General features: G+C 39.3%; 1 protein-coding gene across 1 annotated transcript; it reads left to right on the forward strand.

Annotated features, from left to right (window-relative positions):
• The first annotated feature begins 12,393 nt into the window (after positions 1-12,393).
• Positions 12,394-21,564, forward strand: LOC132617359 (mediator of RNA polymerase II transcription subunit 18). Its single transcript, XM_060332347.1, has 6 exons — positions 12,394-12,548; positions 13,507-13,592; positions 14,594-14,693; positions 20,477-20,534; positions 20,609-20,965; positions 21,100-21,564. Exons 2-6 carry the CDS (start codon positions 13,557-13,559, stop codon positions 21,200-21,202), a joined length of 654 nt encoding a protein of 217 aa, XP_060188330.1. The 5' UTR covers positions 12,394-12,548; positions 13,507-13,556; the 3' UTR covers positions 21,203-21,564.
• Positions 21,565-21,787: the final 223 nt, after the last annotated feature.

Raw genomic sequence — 21,787 nt, forward strand, 5'->3', positions numbered from 1 at the left:
AAGGTCGAAGGACGCTGCAAGCTCGTCTAACATTCGAGGCCTGAGGGACGAAGCCGAAGACGACGTTTAGATTGCAAGTGTCGTATCGGGACCTTCCGTTGCTATTGTTACCAATATCGAGACAGCTTCGGTGGAGGTCCCAGAGAAAAATATCGCTGCTGATCTTCTGACCCCAATCACAGGTGGGGAGGCTGAGGTTTCTTTACCCCCAATATCCGAATATATCCAAGCTCCGATTCCACTAAAGTCCGTTGATTTTATTGATATTACATGTATACTTCACCCGAGGTGGTGCCCATGGTAAAAAGGCCTAGAAGGACCGACCTAACTTCAGGGGCCGAGACGGCTCAAATGGTTGAAACAACTCGAAGGGTTGAAACAACAACGACTACCGACTTTCCCCCAAGCGGTGAACTAGCTACTATGGCCGAGGTACCGTCAACGGCTAATGCAACTCCAACTTCTCTTCCTGCTCTTTCTTCGGAACAAGAGAACCTTGATGACATTTTTGCCAATACCCCTCCTACAACGGCGGAAGCCTCGAGGTTCGGCCACCTCTCTATTCCCCAAGAAACGAGGATTGCCAACCAGTCCACTGAGTTAGGCTCTAGATCTAGCCTTGTAGATATTTTCCCGGCCTCGAGTGTAGAGCCGAGGAGGACAAGGTCGACCATGATCACTATCCCTAAGGACTGAAGCTTTTTATCTCGCCCCGTGGGGGTTGCCAATTATCTAAGACCTCTCGTTTCAGATTTGGACAAGGAAAAGATGGAGGGACTCTCGTGGCAGTGCCTTATGAATGAGGGTATGCATGCTAGCAATCGGGTAAGCATTCTTACGTACCTTTAAAGCATATGATGTATCTTTCCCCGCTTGTCGATCTCTCATCCTCGTTTATTTTATTCTTGTAGAGTGTCGTAATCGTGAATGAAGGTTTCTCCAAGCCCAACAGGAGATAAAAAACCTTCGGGCCCAGTTAGATGCTCAGGGCCGGGAAACGAGAAAGTTCAAACTTCTCTTACAACAAAAAGAGGATCAACTGAGCCGGGTCACTGTTCCTCCAACTCTCCAATCCGAGCTCGAAGTGGCAAAAAGAGAGAATCTTTGATTGAAAACTGAACTCGACGACGTAATTGAAAAAAACAAAGTCCTGGAGGGGGACAACAAATAACTCAACTGATAGAATGCCGAATTTTCCACCAAGCTTAGTGTGTTTGAAGATACTATTGCCCAATTGAGGGAAAGGCTCGATTCTGTTAAAGGTGAGACTGCAAAAACGGAGGAAAGAGTCAAGCAGCTTGAAGCTGAAAAGGCCTCAGAAAAGGATAAGTTTAAGGTTATGGAAGAAAAGGTCGAGTCTCGAGCCCGGATCAATGATGAACTCAAGAAAGAGCTCGAGGCCGCTGTCCAGGCCAATGATGTGCTTCAAACCGAACTGGCATCTACTAATGAGGTCCAGGTCACTCTGAGTGACATGAAGTTTAAACAAGAGGAGAAATTAAAGAAAGCTTAGGCTGACATGGAGGAAGCTTGTAAAGAAATTGAGGCCATCGAGGCTCGTTTTACACTTTTAGCTGAACACGAGAGGTGGAAATCCCGAAGGATTACATTCGAGCAGGTTCAACGGGATATGGAGGACATTCCAGCTCGTATACTCGACGCAAAGATGATTGAGGATAGGGCTAAGAAAGCTCTCGAAGATAGCTCCGAAGAAGACTTTGAAGAGACCGGTTCTGAGGACGTGGGTTCTTCTCAGACAGAGTGAAATAGGGCTTGTAGGAACTTTTTATTTTTGTTTTTCATCTTTGAAAAACACAAGTGTAAAGCCTCGGCCTGTTATGCTATATATGAAATTCATATTTCCTTTTGCCAACATTTTCTCCTATCTTTGAGTCGGGCACACTTTATAATATTGCTTTGTATTAATGTTTGCTTCGTAAAGAATGGCTGAGGTTCGACCCTAAGACTTTTAACCGTTTCTCTTAGAAAATCGAGCCAACCTTAACTCATTGGTTGTGGGATTTATTTTGTTTCGTCTTGATCGAAGACTTATAGATAGCTAGCCCGCGGGGCCTTTTTATGCTTTGTGAATTCAGACGTCTCCGAATCACCTTGGGCATTTAAGTCGAGGTCTTTATTTATTTGACCCTCTTTCGACTGTTTGAATTTTTGTAACTTGGGCTCTGTTAACTATAAACTTTGTGCCTTTGTCGATTTTATGACGACAATCCCCAGTCGAGGGTGTTATTAATAAAAGAGCATATTTAAAACATACTTTTCAAAAGTATTTCTCTTCATATCTCAAATGTTTGTCTCATAAAAAACTAAGGATTTCATCTGATCCCTTCTGCTCTTATCGTAGCAACACTATCTGGGCACGATTACTTTGATCGTTTGGCCCTTACATCAAAACCTACTATAGAAGGTTCGGGTAACTACAAAAAACAAAAAATATTTCGATGCTGACTTCGTTTCTTGTGTTGCTTCGATGAGCTTTTCTCCGGTCTTGGTGAGGGAGGGTATTATAGTCCCCTAGTGTTTGTCTGTGAAGTATGAACGGGGAAACAATACATAAAAATGATGCTGTCAAATATCCAGTCCCCAGTACTTAGCTGGTCTTCGAGTTTTATGGGTACTGAGCCTCGTCTTCTAGGGTAACACGTTGTACTTGTTGCCTCATTAAAAACCTTGCTGGAAAACCCACTTCGAGACAAAACCGGGCTAAGGAAAAGAGTGCAACACGTGTTTTCAGACCTAATTCTAAGACCTTCACATTTACTCTGATATGACCCTGCAAAGAAGATGGGTGAGAATTTTTAGAACTAACAAAGGGTTAATGGATCGTACCTCAGCAATAGTATTTCTCCAAGTGTGCTACGTTCTAGTTGTTGTGCACTGTTGGTCGTCTCCAGTTTCCAATTGATATGATCCTTTGCTAGTTATTCCAATTACCTTATACGGTCCATCCCAGTTTGGCCCCAACTTTCCATCGTCGGGATTCTTAGTGTGCAAGGTAATCTTCCGAAGCACTAAGTCCCTAACTTGGAAATGTCGAAAGTTTGTCCTTCGATTGTAGTATCTTCCCATTCGCTGTTTTTGAGCTGCTAAACGGACCAGCGCCTTCTCGCATAGTTCATCCGTTAAGTCAAGCTTTACGGCCATAGCCTTTTCATTTGACTCATTTGTTGCATGCCGGAACCTCAGGCTTGGTTCACCAACTTCTACGAAGATTAAAGCCTCAGCCCCGTAGACCAGGGAAAACGGCGTTTCTCGCGTATTTGATTTTGACGTCGTTCTATAGGCCCATAATACCTCTAGTAATACCTCGTTCCATTTGTGTTTTGACAACTTTAACTGCTTCCTCAAATTTTGGATTATGGATTTATTCGTTGATTCTGCCTGTTCGTTTGCACTTGGGTGATATGGAGTTGACACAATCTTTTTGATCTTCAACTTTTCGAGAAAGTTATTAACTTTATTTCTAATGAACTGACGACCGTTATCACAAGTTATCTCGGCCGGGATGCCGAACTGACAAACGATGTGGTCCCACATGAAGTTAATAACCTCCTTATCTCTAACCTTCTCAAAAGCCTGTGCTTCAACCCATTTTGAAAAGTAATCAGTCATAAGTAAGATAAAACGAGCCTTACCTAGGCCCCATGGTAAAGGAACGACGATATCCATTTCCCATTTCATAAACGGCCAAGGGGACAGGATCGGGTGCAATAACTCCCTCGGCTGGGGTATCATCGGCGCGTGCTGTTGGCACCCATCACATCTACAGACAAAGCTTTTCACGTCCTCTTCTATTCGGTTCCAGTAATACCCTACTCTGATCATCTTCCAGACCAAGGCTTCGACACCGGAGTGGTTACTACAGGTTCCTTCGTGGACTTCCCTCATCATATAATCCATTTCTCCGGGGCCAAAGCACTTAGCCAAAGGTCCGTAGAAAGACCGACGATATAATTGATCATCGACCAAGCAGAATCGGGCCGCTTTAGTTCGAAGAGACCTCGATTCTTTTGGGTCATTTAGGAATTTTCCATCACGCAAGTAATCAATGTATTTGTTGCACCAATCCCATGTCAGACCCATTGCATTTATCTCGACATGACCATTTTCCACTGTCGAGTTCATCAATTGGACGACCATGCCAGAATTGAACTCTTCCGCTTCAACCAATAAGCCTAAGTTAGTCAATGCATCTGCCTCGTTGTTCTTCTCCCTCGGTACATGTTGCATGGTCCATTCTTTAAACTGATGCAATATTACTTGAGTTTTTCCAAGTATCTTTGCATTCATTCATCTTTGACCTCGAAGACACCATTGACTTGGTTTACGACCAGAAGGGAGTCGCACTTAGCTTCGATGACTTTGGCCTCTAACCTCCGAGCCAATTCCAGACCCGCAATCATTGCCTCATACTCGGCTTCACTGTTAGTTAATTTCATGGTTCTGATTAATTGTCTAATAACATTACCTGTAGGGGCCTTAAGAACAATACCCAATCCGGTCCCCTTTAGGTTCGATGCCCCGTTCGTATGCAGGGTCCAGATGCCCAAGACTTTTCCTGAAGTTAACAAGAGCTCTTTCTCTACCTCGGGAATCATGGCGGGGGTAAATTCTGCTACGAAATCAGCTAAGATTTGAGATTTAATAGTTATTCTAGGCTTATACTCGATATCATAACAGCTAATTTCTACGGCCCATTTGGTCAACCTACCCGATAGCTCTGGCTTATGCATGACATTTTTTAACCGGTAAGTAGCTACTACACATATGGGGTGGCATTGAAAATAAGGCTTTAGCTTTCTTGAAGCACTTGCCAGTGCCAAACCTAACTTTTCGAGGTGCGGATAACGAGTCTCCGCATCTCCTAGTTTCCTACTTACATAATAGATAGGGAATTGCGTACCTCTTTCTTCTCTGACCAAAACGTAGCTTATCGCAACCTCGGATACCGCTAGGTACAGGAACAGTTGTTCGTCTGTCTTCGGTGTGTGCAACAAGGGCGGGTTCGACAAGTATCGCTTCAAATCTTCCAAGGATATTTGACATTCTGGGGTCTATACGAAGTCATTCTTCTTCCTTAGCAAGGAGAAGAAACGGTGACTTTTGTCTGATGACCTCGAGATGAACCGACTCAGAGCTGCTATCCTTCCGGTCAACCTTTGCACTGCCTTCACGTTGTTCACTACTTCGATGTCCTCAATGGCTTTGATTTTGTCCGGTTAATTTCAATTTCCCTGTTTGATACCATGAAGCCCAAAAGCTTGCCAGATCTGACCCCGAAGGCACACTTCTCCGGGTTCAGCTTCATGTTGTATTTGCGAAGAATATCGAAGGTATCCTGCAAATGTTTTAAATGGTCCTCTGTTTCCAGGGACTTGACTAACATGCCATCAATGTAAACCTCCATTGTTTTACCTATCTGTTCTTCGAACATTTGGTTAACTAGGCATTGATAAGTTGCTCCAGCATTTTCTAATTTGAACAGCATGACATTGTAGCAATAAGTCCCATATCGGGTTATAAAAGAAGTTTTCTCTTGATCCTCCGGGTACATCCGAATCTAGTTATACCCAGAGTAGCATCAAGAAAACTTAACATCTCATGCCCGGCCATCGCATCGATCATTCGATCAATGTGAGGCATAGGGAACGAATCCTTCGGGCATGCTTTGTTTAGATATTTATAGTCAACACACATTCTAAATTTGTTACCTTTCTTTGGCACAATGACGACATTAGCTAACCAGTCCGAGTATTTAACCTCCCGGATAGAACCTATTTTTAAAAGCTTTGTTACCTCATCTTTGACGAAGGCATGTTTTGATTCGGCCGTTGGTCTTCTTTTATGCTTAACCGGAGTGAATTTTCTATCGAGGATGAGCTTATACGTCATCACCTCCGGTGACACACTTGTCATGTCTATATCGGACCATGCAAAACAATCGGTATTAGCTTGAAGAAATTTAATTAACTTTCTCCTGAGCTCCGAGGTTAACCCCGTGCCCAGGTATACCTTTCTATCCAGTAAGTGCACAAACAAGATGATCCGCTCTAACTCCTCCACGGTAGATTTGGTCGCATCCGAATCATCCGGTAATATGAACGATTTGGCCACACCGAAATCATCTTCTTCGAAACTCGGGCTTATCTCCTTCTACTCTTCATTCAAGCCTGCATTCTTTAATTTCCATTTGGTGTCCTTGCTTTTGGTCGATTCATTAGCTTTTTTAACCGGTTTCTTTAGGACGATGAGGCGTTTTCGACCACGAACATCTCCCTTGCTGCGGGTTGTTCATCGCGGACCGTCTTTATCCCTTCTGGAGTTGGGAACTTCAACATCTGATGTAATGTAGATAGTACCACCCTCATGCTATGAATCCACGGTCTACCGAGTAAAGCATTATACTTCAACTCCGCTTCGATGACATAAAACAAGTCTGCTGAATAGTCCCGTCGATGTTGACCGGTAAAGAAATTTCTCCATTTGTAGCTTCGCTTGCCATATTAAATCTACTGAGCACCCGAGCTACTAGAATGATTTGATCTAACAACTTCAGTTTTTCTACCACTCTCCAACGGATAATGTTGGCTGAACTATCTGGGTCAATCAAAATACGTTTAACTTGAGATTTAATAATAAGAATAGAGATTACCAACGCATCATTGTATGATTGAATGATGCCTTCTGCATCCTCATCATTGAAGGAAATAGACCCCTCGGGCACGTAATCCCTGGTCTGCTTTTCTCGTACAATCAAAACCTTTGTTCTTTTCATCATCGGTCCTCATGGCGTATCCGTTCCTCCGATTATCATATTGATCACGTGCTGCAGCTCCACGAGCTCGACCTGTTTGTGATTTTCCCTTCCTTTATAGTGGCTTTTGGTTCGCTCACTCAAGAATTCTCGAAAGTGACAATTTTTTAACAATCGAGCCACATCTTCCCTTAATTGGCGGCAGTCCTCGGTTCTATGGCCATGAGTCCTATGATACTCATACATTACGCTCAGATCTCTTTGAGCTGGATTGGATCTCAACGGCCTTGGCCACCTGGCTTCTTTGATACGGCCGATAGCCGAGACAAGATATGATGTGTTGATGTTAAAGTTGTACTCTGATAACCTCAGTATGTCTCCATTACTGGCTGAACTTCCGGCGTCACCTCTAAATAACAACCCTCGGCTATTTGACCCATGATCATCTAGCTTATCCCCTCTACTCGAGAGATGGCTAGGGCCGCTTCTTCCTCTATCCGACCTAAAGCTGGATTTCTTCGGTTGAGAGTATGGTCGATACCTTTCCCTCGATGGCCTTGTCCCTGATTCATAATTCTTCCCCTAGCTCTCAGAGTTCTTACTTCCATTTATTGGATCGGGGGGGAGTTCAAGTTGATCATCCTCTACCCGAATCTTCCACTCATACCTCTTATGGACATCGGCCCAAGTTACTGCCTCGTACTCCAATAAATTCTCCTTTAATTTAAACGAGGCAGTTGAGCTTCGAGGTTTGAGCCCCTTAGTGAAAGCTTGGGCCGCCCACTCTTCTGGGACCGGGGGAAGTTCCATCTGTTCCCTTTGGAACCGACTCACGAATTCTCGTAGCAGCTCATTATCTCTTTAGGTGATTCTAAAAATATCCGCCTTTCTTGCCTATAAGTTCTTGGCCCCGGCATGGGCTTTGATAAACCCATCCGCGAACATCTCAAAAGAAGTGATAAAATGCTCGGGCAAATGGTCGTACCAAGTCAATGCCCCTTTGGATAATGTTTCACCAAATTTTTTCAGCAATACCGACTCTATGTCATCCTCCTTGACATCGTTTCCTTTTATTGCGCAAGTGTACGAGGTCACGTGCTCTTGTGGGTCCATCGTCCTGTCATATTTTGGAATATCCGGCATCTTGAACCTCTTCAGGATCAATTTAGGGGCCGCACTCGGAGGGAAAGGCCTTTGAATGTATCTCTTTAAATCTAGTCCCTTCAAGATCAGGGGTGCTCCCGGGATCTGATCCACCCGAGAGTTTTCTGTTTCCACCCTTTTCTCCGTGGAATCGACCCGCTTTGCCAAAGTTTCGAGCATTTTCAAAACCTCGGTAGATGAACTAGCCCCGGATCCGTCGCTTTCGACTATACGTGCCTTCTCTCGCCTTGGTTAGATAGTTCGATTTGGCTTCACCGATGCTGCTTTGTTATCTTTGCTCTGGAGCTGAGCTATATCAATCGCTTGTTCCTGCAGTATTTTAAATATCAAATGTAAGTTAATCTCATCAGGTATGTCTGGTGTTTTCTAGGTTTGCGCCCGAGGCAAAGTAATTGAGTTATTGCTATTCAAAGGATCTGTGGCCGGAAGGGCGGCATTCTCTTGTAAGTGGTTGATAGGACATGTGGTTAGATTTATCTATAATATAAGATAGTAACGAATAAGTAGTGATATATTAGTAAATAACAGTAATGGAAACTAAAGAAGACAAGTTGACAAATTCTGCGAACTGGTCCGGTATGTACGATGCTCCCTTTAACCGAGCCAAAACACTTGAGAAAATTCTTCTGCCACTTTACTGATTACAATGTGTAGAATAGTGAAAAGCTAACCTAAAAAGGAAGGGGTAGCCCTCTATGTATAGCTAACATCAAATGAGCCCTAGTACAATGTAAGAAAAGCCTTTCTAGAAAAACCCTAAAATTGTTAAGATTGCGTCCGTACGGTCTGATACCCATACTGTAGTCAGCGCAAGTGGCGGAATGGTCAGATGACACGTGGCTTGCCCCATAACTTATTATCCGAACCTATATCGAATATGCTCTTTAGGCTCGGGTTTTCCGTGCTCATTAGAATACCCTTGGTGTTGATGCAGAGTCGAATATACTCATGACCCCTCGGTTTTCGTCCCTAGCGGTGGCTACGACCTTACTCTCCCTTGATTTCATATCGGATTGCTTTAACTTTTATCCCGGTTCAGCCCGGACACAAGTTGATTCGATTTTTACCGTATACAAAGTGCTTGAATGTTTGCTATGAAAATTATAACCTTTGCAGTACCCATTTTTGTGTTTACGATTGTGATTTAGCAAGATTTCTCAATTCTCCTTTTTAAGGAGGAGCTAAAATCACAAAATACAAAACTCAACAAAGCCATTAAAATCATCGACTGCCCCATATTCCAAATTTTCAGGCAAAACAAAAGAAAAGCATCAATAATTAGATCCAACTGCACTTAATTTTTTGTATGGACCCAATGCACCAGAAAATTGCGAAGGAATTGCCGGCGGGTTAAAAAAAGGTCTGGACACTACAGAGTCTCATGAAGAAGCTGATTAGTGGGGATGGGAACCAGGAAGGAGATAATACTTGGGGTGTGGCGGGGGGGAGGGGGGAGGGAGGGGGTGGTTATGTGAAACTAGATTTTTCTTTCTTTATATTTTATTCAAATTTTTTTAATAATATAATATGGGTCCACATGTCTTAATTTATCCAATTTTTATCCACATCCACCGTGTGAATCACACGTACTTAATTTTAAAGGTTGTTACTGATAAGGTGCTCAATTGACACATTTTGAATTTAATTTAAGTTTTTAATAGGAACAAGTTCTAGTTAAGATGCCAAAATATAGAAAAGTAATGACAACTTTAAGGGGATGCATATGTATTTGGCCTTATTCTAGTGACATTATTTTTAATGACTTCTAACTAATGACGACGAAATTGGGTAGCAGTTAATAAATTTAATATGCCTTTACGGAAGAAAACAATGAACAATTAATCAGTATTCATTGAATGGATCAAACAAATATACATGATAACATATTTTATCTTCTGGGTTACGCCTAGCTATTTCAACCAATAGATTGACAAAGTGGAGATCTTTTTTCAATCTGTAAACATATCAGCCCAACCCTTATTTATAGAACCCAGATTTGAGAGAGAATATTAAAACTACTCTTGGTACCAGAAACTAAGAGAAACACAAATTATATGATCTCCTAATAACTGCAACCTTCTTTCTAATAGAAAAGAGATAATAGAAAAGAGTAGAACTGAGTTATCATGACTCATAATTACTTTAGAAGCTCACAAAGTCTCAATATCCATATATTTGAAAAATAAAATAAAAAAAGAATACAAAAATCCATTATCGGAATGAGTACAAAGTCTCACCCCTTTTGTCCTTGAATCAAGCATAAGCAAGTAAAAATTAACTGAAAACAATAAAATGACACACATAATCATGTGAATTGTTTCCTTGTGAAGTAGAAAAAGAGATTGACTTTTTATTTAACACATTTGTCCATTTTTTCCATGCTTATTCCTATTCACGCACCCACAATTCACGCACCAGCACAATTTCACTCTACAAAATTCTTTCCGATAATTTTTTAACCAATTTTATAAATACTCATCTCTCTCTAATTTGATTCGTTAATGGATACACAATTAGAGGAGCGCAATCCATTTCTTCACTCACAATTGATACACTCTCATACAAAGTAAATAAAGAACTCAATCATTCACAAGCACGACACACTATTACATCCGCCATATATATTCATACTAGAAAGGCAATTTAACGCCCTTTCACTTAGGGAAAAAATAATGTAACACAAATTCTTGCTTCCCTTTCTAGTAAAATGTTGTTCATAAACAATATTCATTATTATATATTATCTTGTTTATTAGTATAGTAATTGGAAGAGAATATTGATCATAGATAGAGACATTTAGTGTTGTAATTTTAATGTTAATCATAGAATTTCTTACTTGATCTTCTTGTTTTCGCCACTCAATAATTATTAAGTCAAATTTGATTAAGTATTCTAATAGAAGGTGACTTGGATCAGCAAAACGCAATTCCACGCAGCAACTCCTGTTAAATAATAATCTCTATTCAAATGGAAAATCTCTTTGAACTTTTTTTTTTTTTAAGACGGGGCTTAAAAGTGGTGTGACCGATTTCCCTTTCTTTTCCTGACACAATGGTTGCAAATAGCTCAACCTAGCGCCGATAGGCTTGAAACTTAATTTTATTTTATTTTTTGAAATTTCCGTTCCTTTTTTGTTTTTTGTTTTTTTTGTGATCTTTCTCTCATGCGACTTGTTCCTAGACATCGATATACACTTCATATCATGTCCATAAAATACTTGTATTGGTTCGTAGTATTTCTTGACACACAAAATTTTATTTTTTATATGTTTAATACATAAAATATACTAGAACTTGAAAAATTTCAGAAGCGATACAATCATAATATTAAATACACATTTACTCATATAAACTTTATGTATAACATAAAAATGATTGTAATCAATATTACATATTGTCACAGTCCAAAATTCCTTAAGTCGTGATGGAACCTACACCCCAACTCCATAGATAAACATATGATACAGTTGTAAAGTCATTAAAATGTCTCAATAAACATAAGTGTGGAAGATCGTAAGTACAACCCAAACCTGGTAATACAAGCTAAGAGCACCTAAGATCGAAAATAAATACAAAAGTTTGAAACGCACCCTGTCTCGAAATAAAAAAACAAATATAATAAAAGGAAACAAAATCAGAGTTTGAGACACAATACAGTCAAACCTCTCCATACAACACCGTTGGATTCGAAATTTTGTTGTTGTTATAGAGAATGGTTGTCATACACCTATAACAACATTTGATATTTAAATAATAGTTGGGTGTTCTAGACAAAAAGATGCATAAAATCTAATTTTTTATTTTATTTTTTAAAGTTATAAAAACTAACGGAATTATTTAAGTTTTAAATTTCAAAGATATGGATACTTCACTAAGTAAACATTAAACAAAGTTAATACAATTTCAATAAATTTATAACTGAATGTATAAAGTTTTAAGCTCTAAGGAACATATTTTAACTGGAAAATTAAATTCTTTCAAGATTGATGGATTTTTTTTTATATATAATTTTAGCTTGTTTCATAGATTTCAACCTTTTAGTGGTGTTATAACACTTGTTTTGCTTTCTGAAAATTATTTATAATTTATAAATAAAAATAGAAGACAATGATACTTTTAGATTACAAATATGTATTCATATGTAATAATATGTCATAAATATAGTGTATTAAAGTATTAAATTAGATATTTGGCCAAAATCATTACACTTATTTATGGTAATCATGCATTTTCTATTTTTATAAAGATGATTAATTATTATATTATAAAAAAATAGTTATTATATTAAGGTTAATTTTACAAAAAATATACTGTTATAAAGTTTGATGTTGCTATTGCAGGTAAATGCTATAATAAAGATGTAAAATATAACATAAAAGATAGTTTTGAAAAATTTAACTGTTATAAAGTGATATGATATAGAGAGGCATGATTGTATTAATTTTTTAAACTTTGCGGCCTTTAGATTATTATTTTAGAGAATATAAATCACTTGGAAAACCACTAATGATAATTGCTACTGTAATATTCTTCCCCTTCGAATCCTCTTTCAGTTAGCCCCTCGAAGAATGCTCTCTATTTTCTCAAATAAGCTTTGCTTTAGCCTCTGATTGTACGCTCTCCATCTCTTTTTTACCGTATATTTCAATTCCTTGGTTTTCCAAATTGCTTGTCCCATTTATTTTGCACTTCAATTTTTATTTATTTCATATATATATGTGCATATACTTACTTGGGTATACACTTAAACTCTTTTCTTTCTATCTAAAACCCTAATCACCTTTTCTTCCATTGATTTTGGTATTTCTTTGTGATTTTTACCGGTAAAGTTTGCATTTTTTTTAACCTTTATTTTTAGCTGGAAAATCAAGTTTTTAGAGCATTTGCCAAATTGCTATTTGGTTGACCCAATTTAATCTACATAAGGGGTTGTTTGGTAGGGTGTATATGAATAATACTGAATAAGGTATATTAGTAATGCTGGGATGAGTTGTGTTTGGGATTATTTTTTATCGATTGTTTGGTTTGTTGCATTAAATGAATAGAGTGTATTTGAATTGGAATAGTATTGGTATTTGTTATACATAGGTTTGCTATGTATAAGAATAGTACCGAATAGGGTATATAACCAGGGGCAGAGCCAGTAAGGGGTCAGGGGTTCCGAACCCCTTGGGTGAAAAATTATATTTTATATATAAGGTTAAAATTATTTTTTATGTATATATAGTAGGTATTGAACCTCCTTAATTTTTCCGTGTGTTTACTTCTTTATATTTTGAGCCCCAATAAAAATTCTAGCCCCACCACTGTGTATAACTAATACTTTTATTAGTTATACATGGGTAAAAACGCTACCAAAGAAGGGATTAATAATACCAAAGCTAATACATGTATTATTTTCTCTAATACATCCTACCAAACTACCCCTAACTGATATGCTGTCTGTGCTATATTTTAGATTGTAGGTGCAGGATTTTGATTTCACTTTCCCTAACTCTTGGCTTGTGATTGGTAGAAAAATTGTTCTTTCTATCTTAAAAGCAATGCACTTAATTTCTTCTGGTTCACAGGTATGTTCTAAAGAGCTCTTTGGACGTGGGTTAGAATAATCGAAGTGGTAATGGAGTGTGTGGTTCAAGGAATTGTTGAGACTCAAGTAAGTTCCTGGTTTGTGCTTTAAATTAGAGATGGAAATTTACATTCCCAATGAAAAGTTAGTTGAGTTTTATCAAATTCAACAAAGGAAATTTTTAGTAGATCTCAGTAGTGAATATGCATATAGCCAACCCCAACTTGCTTGGGATCGAAGCATAGTAGGTTTTTTTTTTTTTTTTTTTTTTTTTTTTTTTTTTCAGTAGTGAAGTAACAACTTGCTTGGGATCGAAGCACAGTAGCTATTAAGTCGGTCAACATAACTCCTTCCTAAGAATTGTTGTCTAATTTAGCATTTCCCTATGTTACTTGGAATCTTCAAAATCCTTGCCGCACCTATGTCGGCACGACATGGGTGTGGGGTGTGGGATCAACCGGATTTGGTCAACTTACCTTGGGTGCTTTGACTATATCTATGGCCTTGAGACAGAGACACATGGCCTGACTTTCATGCTAGTTCTTTTCTAGCATGAAAGTTCCATTATAGGGAAAGATGATGTACTATAATACTTCTGTTCTGTCGAGCCTTGCTTTGATCTCTTGTTTGAGATGGGACAAATAATAGTATTTCAGAAGCACTAAGCAATACATACAGATATCGAAATGTCCCCCCTTTCGTTATTTACAAGCTAAATAGAAAATTCAAGGTTTTAGCTTACTAGCTAAACATTTCATTCTTGATTATGTTTCAATAGAGATTAATTTATGGGAAGAAGAAGGGCAGCCCGGTGCACTAAGCTCACGCTATGTGCGGGGTCCGGGGAAGGGCCGGACCACAAGGTCCGAAGAAGCGTAAAATTTAACTTGTTCATTTGGTTAGCATAAAGCTGTTACTTGCACTGCATAATCACTGGCACTGGTTTTAGATCTATCGTTTTTTCTTCTATAATAATTAGGAAGGTATACTACTTGCACAACTGGTCCTGCAAACTTGTGGCATTTAATGAAACAGTTTTTGGCAATTGATTATTGAAAAGATTTTGACAGTGCTAATCATACATGCAGCATGTTGAAGCCTTAGAAATTCTGCTTCAAGGGCTTTGTGGTGTTCATAGACAAAGCTTAAGGATCCATGAACTGTGCCTTAAGAGTGTTCCAAACCTAGGTAAGCGAGTTTTCTTTGTGAACTATTATGGAACTAGGAACCACTAACCCAATGGTCATGTATGTACAAATGTGATTGAGGCAATTTCTTACCTTAGAGTTTTGATATTAGTTGGTTTTTACTTTTTTTGTGCTCCATCTTATTCTAGTTGTATTGCGGTGCTGCATGTCAGTTATTGCATGAAATTAGGTTTAAGTATACTTTGCTTTCAGTACATCTGATGTATTAGTTGAGACCACATCGTTTTTGCTCATTAACTTGTTGAGTGCCTTGTTTTCTACAAAAGAGCCTATCATGGTTTTGTGATTTTCGATGATACGCATGTGATCCTTTGATATGTGGACGAGTGTAACACCGGAGTATAGAAACAATTCTCGTTCTTGTTAAACGTAGTATAATAGATGTCGATCCCAGAAGGATTGAGTATCTAATATGCTTATTAGTATTGCTTAATTACGTTTTGAGAAATCAGATAAGCTGGTGGAGTCTTTATGACTAAAATCAAATAAAATAAAATAAGAATTTTTAAGACAAATGATGGTGAAAGAGTATCAATAAGTTGATTAAACGAGTTGAATCTAGAACTTTTTTTTTTTAAAATCAGGACGAGTCAAATCTAGACTTCACTTATGATTACGATATGGTGTCCATTCTCCTCCAATTCAATATTGATCTCTGAGTTCTAAGTGCCTCTGTCGATTACATGATCTTCTTAACTAGCAGTATTCCTCTCGCTTATACTAATAACTAAGAAATCATAAAACCTTGAATTCACATCACCTTCTAAGTCATAGGCGTTTATCTCGATTACATACAACTACTATGTTTGGAGATAGGTGGAGGAGATGGATAAGATCTTTTATAACTACCGTCAGACTCTCTATTTTGGTAAATGGAACCCATATGCTTTCTTTGGTAGCTCGAGGGGTGTGAGGCAGGGGGATCAATTATCTCCCATGTTATTCGTTTTGGTAATGAAGGCACAGAGAGCCATTTGGACAGCTCTGGCGGTAGGTTTGTTGAGGGGTTTCACTACAGTGATTGGGAAACAAAGTAGAAACAAAGCACAATCAAGTTTACTAATCTAGTATTTGGGGATAATAGTTTCACTTTTTGTGACACAGATGTCTCTCACTGACATACTTGAGCAAGATTTTGATATGATTCTAGCCTTCTAGGTTGTGTTAGGAGTCGAGATCAACCTCAGGAAGTGTGAGATTATACCAATAGGGGAGGTGGACAATAGTGAAACTTAGCACAGTGATCAATTGCAAGTCTGGGGCTAGCTGTCAATTTCCAATTTACGGGGATTTTTTTGAGCCCGTTGTCTCAAGGGATTAGCTTGAAAAGGTAAGACAGGTGGGGTCCTACAATTTTGACTGCCTTTCAGCTATTTGGATTTTTTTTTTTTTTTTTTTTGATAAAGTAAGAAGTTTCCATTAAGAAAGGCAACTGGATGGTGCCATTTTACAAAACCAAAAGCTTGGGAACAAAAACAAAAGGTAGTAAGCTTTTGGAGAGGAAACTAAGTTAGACTATGCAAGAACCTTAGAGCTAACAAAGTCCAGGTAATTGTCAATGCTATTAACAGGGGAGTGAAAGCTCCAGCTGAACAAAACTATTAAACATCTAGCTTTTAGAGTATGAAGAGGAGTTGAAATCCCATCAAAACACCTGCGGTTTCTCTCATTCAACCCAAAAAATGACGGCAGGAACCATCTTCCAGACCTTTTTGATGGCTTTATCAACTCTCCAATAATTCCAACTGATATATGCTTCCTTTCTGGACTGCAGCATAGTCCATACTAACCCAAAAATGGCTAAAAAGAAGCTCTAGATCTCAGCAGTGACTGGACAATGTAGCAGTAGGTAGTTGACAGTACTTTTTGTGGCAAAAAAAGCATCTATTAACTAGAGTTATTTTCCTTCTGCTAAGGTTATCCTGTGTACGAATAGCTTCCTTGAGGGCACACCATGTGAAGCAGGAGACTTTGAAAGGCATCTTGATCTTCCAAACATGTTTCCATGGCCATTCCTCTAACAGACCATTCTGAGAGCACAAAAGATTATAGCTTTCTTTGACGGTGAATCTCCTTTGTTTAGAAACTCCCCATAAAATCCTGTCAGGTGTTTGATCATCCGTGGTAAATTCCCCAAGTGATGCTAGAAGAGCAATCACGTCGTTTATCTCCCAGTCATTGAGATTCCTTCTAAGTGTAGGCCTCCAGTTATTATTCTCTCTGTATTCTGCAATAGTAGCCTTCCGATTGATAGCAATTCGGTACAAACCAGGATAACAATCCTTTAAAGCTTCATTTCTAATTCACCTGTCCTCCCAGAACTTCACATGAAGTCCATTACCAACGTTGATGGATATATTATGGAAAAGACCTGATGGAAGCTGCCTAAGTTACTCGGACTCGCCTAAAATGTCGTCGGGTGCTTGTCGGATCCTTCAAAAGTACTGTATTTTTGGAGGATCCGACACGGGTGCGGCAACACTTTCGAAGAGTCCGAGTAACTCAAGCTGCTGATGTGTTTCCATGGCCCAACACCGTGTGGACATGTGCTCTTCTTTGGACTCCAGTGATTTAGGGCTCCATATTTGGCAATGATGATCTTTTTCCAGTAACCCGCTTCAGGTTGTCCATACCTCCACAACCATTTCATCAATAGAATCTGGTTATGCAACATGAGGTTCCTGATTCCTAGACCTCCAGCAGATTTTGGCTGAGTCACTATTGGCTATTTGACTAGTGAGAACTTGTGGGTTTCACTGCTACCCTCCCCAAGAAATTTCCTTCTAATCCTGTCAAACTGCTTTAGGATAGAGCTTGGCATAGGAAATAAAGACATGATGTATGTCGGAATGCTGTCTAGAACACTGTTAATCAAAGTCAATCTGCCTCCCATTGAAAGGTATTGCATCTGCCAGGTAGCAAGCCTTTTTTCCACTCTTTCTAACACCCCATTCCAGATTTCAATGGATTTGAATTTGGCTCCCAGCAATAGACCTAGGTAGGTAGTCGGGAGTGAGCTAGTTTTGCAGTAAAGAACATCTGCTAACTCTTCCAAGTTTTGAACCTCGTTAACAGGATAGATGATGCTTTTAATCATGTTGATATGCAGACCTGACAATTCCTCGAACAACAGAAGCAAGAGGTTGAGGTTGATAACTTGAGATTTTTCCGCACCACAAAAGATCAAGGTATCATCTGCATAAAACAGATGTGAGACATTGTTTGAGCTAGCTGGATTTCTGCCCACCTGTAAATGTTGAATCCATTGTAGCTCCTTGGCCCTACCCAGCATCTGTGTAAGGCCTTCCATAGCCAAAATGAACAGGAAAGGAGAGAGGGGGTCTCCTTGTCTTAGGCCTTTCTCCGGGGAAAAGAAGCCTATAGGACTCCTGTTAACTAGCACCGAGTATTTCACAGTTGAGATACAAAATTTTATCCACCTAAGCCACCTGTTACCAAAGTTCATTTTTTTTGAGGATGTCAATGAGGTATTTCCAGCTCAGTTGATCAAAAGCTTTTTCAATATCTAATTTGCACAATAGTCCTGCTTCACCACTTTTAAGCCTCCAGTCTAGAACCTCATTAGCAATTAAAGAAGCATCTATTATCTGTCTGTCCTTGAGGAGTGCACTTTGTTGCTTTGAAATCAGCTTCCCTATGACCTTCTTCAATCTTTCGGCCATGGTCTTTGCAACAATCTTGTACACACTACCAATTAGGCTAATGGGTCTGTACTCTGTAGTCCCTTAGCTCTATTGCCCCTTTCTTTTGAGGGATGAAGGCTATGAAAGATGCATTACAAGATCTCTCCATGTTGCAATTGAGATGAAAATGATTGAGCGCCTCCATTAGATCTGCCTTGATGAAGCTCCACGCCTTTTGAAAAAATGCCATAGTGAAACCATCCAGGCCTGGTGCTTTGTCTGGGGCACATGATTTTTTTTTTTTTTTTTGATGAAGGTCTGGGGTACATGAATTTAAAGCAGCCAGAACTTCTACTTCCTCAAAAGATGCTTCCAGACTCTCACTTTCAATTACTGATAAAGAGGCCACACCTTCAAAATCTACAGTGGGTCTCCAATGTTCCCTTTCTTTGTAAAGCTTCTGGTAGTATTCCAAATTTTTCTGCTTGATCTGGACCTTGTCCTCCATGATGTTTTGCCCCACTAAGAGTCTATCAATGCAATTGTGTCTTCTTTGAGAGTTGGCAATTTTCTGGAAAAACTTTGTGATTTTATCACCCTCCTTGAGCCATGTGCATCTGGATTTTTGCCCTCATGAAATCTCTTCAGCTAAGGCAATCTGATGCAGTTCCATTTTTAAGGTCAAAGCTTTTGCCTTTTCATCTGCTGACTGAGCTCTTTGATCAGCAGCTTGATCAAGGTGCTGCAGATCATCTAATGCTTTCCTCCTCCTGATTTCTAGCTTGCCATACACTTCTTTGTTCCAAACGGATATGTCCTTCTTTAGGGACCTGAGCTTCTGTAAAAGAATAAAATCTGGGGAACCAGTGAAGTAAGATTGCCACCATTCTTTTATCATGTCCATGAAACCATCTGCTTTTAGCCACATATTTTCAAATTTGAAATAGGAGTGTGAAGGTTCCCAATCTCCACACTCCAGGATGATAGGTTTGTGATCTGAAATCACCCTTGACAAAGCTAGCTGCTTCACATCTTTAAATGCATCACTCCATGCGTTAGAAAATAAAAATCGATCTATTCTTGATGCTTGAGAATGATTTTCTCCTCTTGACCAAGTATATTGTCCTCCTTCTAGAGGGGGGTCAATTAATCCCAACTCCACAATAAGTTGGAAAATTACACATTGCCCTGGATCTTGTGGAGCAGTTGAGTCTTTCACTTTCATACCTACATACATTGAAATCTCCCCAGTTACCCACTGATCCGACCATAGTCCTCTGACCGCTGATAACTCATGCCAAAACTCTTTCCTTTCTGGATTAGAATGAGGACCATATACCCCTGTGAAGGCCCATTTGAAGTCTTCAGTTAGACTCTCAAATCTGCAGGTCAGTGAGAATTCTCCAGATTGAGTGTCAACACATTGCCACTGTCTTTTGGCCCATAAAATTAACATTCCCCCTTTGCTCCCAATAGCCTTATGTTCAGTCCAAGATATCCAACTGCAGCCCCAAATCTCTCTAACTAGAGAGCTGGTCCAATTTTCGATTTTAGTCTCCTGAAGGCAGACAATATCAAAGTCCTCCTTTTATTTCTATCATTTAGCCCCTGCATATTCCAACTCAAGATTTTTATTCTCATCTAGGTTGAGAATTGTGGAACTTATTTGGATCTTCCCTTTTCTTTTAAATGGTGCATGCTTGTATCGGGTTTCTCGTATCATTTGGCCATTCTGCATTTTTCTTTTGGGGTTCACCTGTAAGTGTTGCATTTTTGAGTGTTATTTGTAATAAAATTCTACATCACCTATCCTTGAGGTGCATGAGCACATGATCTTTGAGTTTTCAGCCCAAATACTCTCCAATTGTGTTCCAGCATGTCTTGCAACATTGCCTAAACAGAAAATGAGCAAAAGTGAGGATTCACTTGTTATCTATTTCACCTAATTGGCTAGCATACAATGGACCAAACTCTAATAAACTATATATATACTCCAGTCACATGTCATATCTTGCCTAAAAATTCTTTTATGCCTTCTCACATTTTCCCTTTTCCCCTTTCCTGCTCGTTTTGTCTTTGGGTTATTGTAACCATGAGGGCTGTTACTTGTCATTCTCAGGCTTAGTATCATCAGAAATACGGCTCTTATGTGATCTTGAGCAGCCAGAACCCACATGGTAAGAGATCTGGTTCGTACTGCCGTAGCTCTGTGGACACATGAAACCTAAGTTTTTGATGTGATTAAATATAGGACTGTTAGACATGTTGGTGGTCCAATGAGAGGTGCTGGTGCTGAACAAATCTCAGTCTTGGTGAGACCAATGCTTGAAAGCAAAGTAAGCAAGAACGCATTACGCTTATTTTATGCACTTGGCTACAAGCTAGACCATGAACAGTTGAGAGTAGGTTTTGCATTTCATTTCCAAAGAGGTGCCCAGATAACTGTAACAGTTTCATCCATCAACAAGATGTTGAAACTTCACGCAACTGATGAGGCAGTGCCCGTGACACCGGGCATACAGCTGGTTGAAGTGACAGCACCAGCTTCATCTGAAAATTACACTGACGTTGTTGCTTCTGTATCATCCTTCTGTGAATATCTTGCACCGTAAGCACCTTTATATTGGTTTGTTCTCCATAAGAATTGGCTAGTTGTACCTGGTATATATAGTCGGGGAAACTAGTTTTATTACTTATTTATATCGTCTGTTAAAACATACAAATGGTTTGTGTTGTTTTCAGGCTCCTTCATTTGTCAAAACCGGGTGTCTCAACAGGGGTTGTTCCTACTGCAGCTGCAGCTGCTGCATCTCTCATGTCGGATGGTGGAGGAACGAAAATGTAGTATTACTCTGGAGCCATTTTTTTAAAAACATTTTGTTGCATTCTCATAGCTGGAGAAAAGACGTATTTGACTGTGCACCTTCTGAAAAATTTCACTGTTTGCTCTTCCGTAGTTGTCGTTAAAAAGCTGATCGTCGATACACAGCAGTGCTTATGCATAGAATGGAGTTATAATATCAACCAGCTTAGTTAAATTAAAAGGGCTCCCCTTGGTGAAATAGGTCCACTATGGAGATTTTATAGTACCTTTTTTGTATTTAAATTGTGAAAAGCAAAGTTTGTTATCTGAATGCGTGCTGAATGGCTGGTGCTGGAGGACTCTTGTTCTCTTTGATCTATAAGCTCCTTATTGATTGTCTTGGACATTGGTACCTGGGCCTTGAGGAGAATTTTGTGGAGTAACAATACCAAATCGAAAACGTATTGCCGGTGCTACAACAATTCAAGTACTCGACACTACTTTCTTATTTGTGATTATCTAAACTTTTAAGTTTAAGCATAGCAACAAATTTCATACTCAATCCATCAGTGATAGTTGTAGGCTATTAGATTTTGAGGTGATATTTCCACAATTTTGAGGTGATAT

The sequence above is a fragment of the Lycium barbarum genome, chromosome 11, assembly GCF_019175385.1.
Source record: "Lycium barbarum isolate Lr01 chromosome 11, ASM1917538v2, whole genome shotgun sequence".
Lineage (NCBI taxonomy): Eukaryota > Viridiplantae > Streptophyta > Magnoliopsida > Solanales > Solanaceae > Lycium > Lycium barbarum.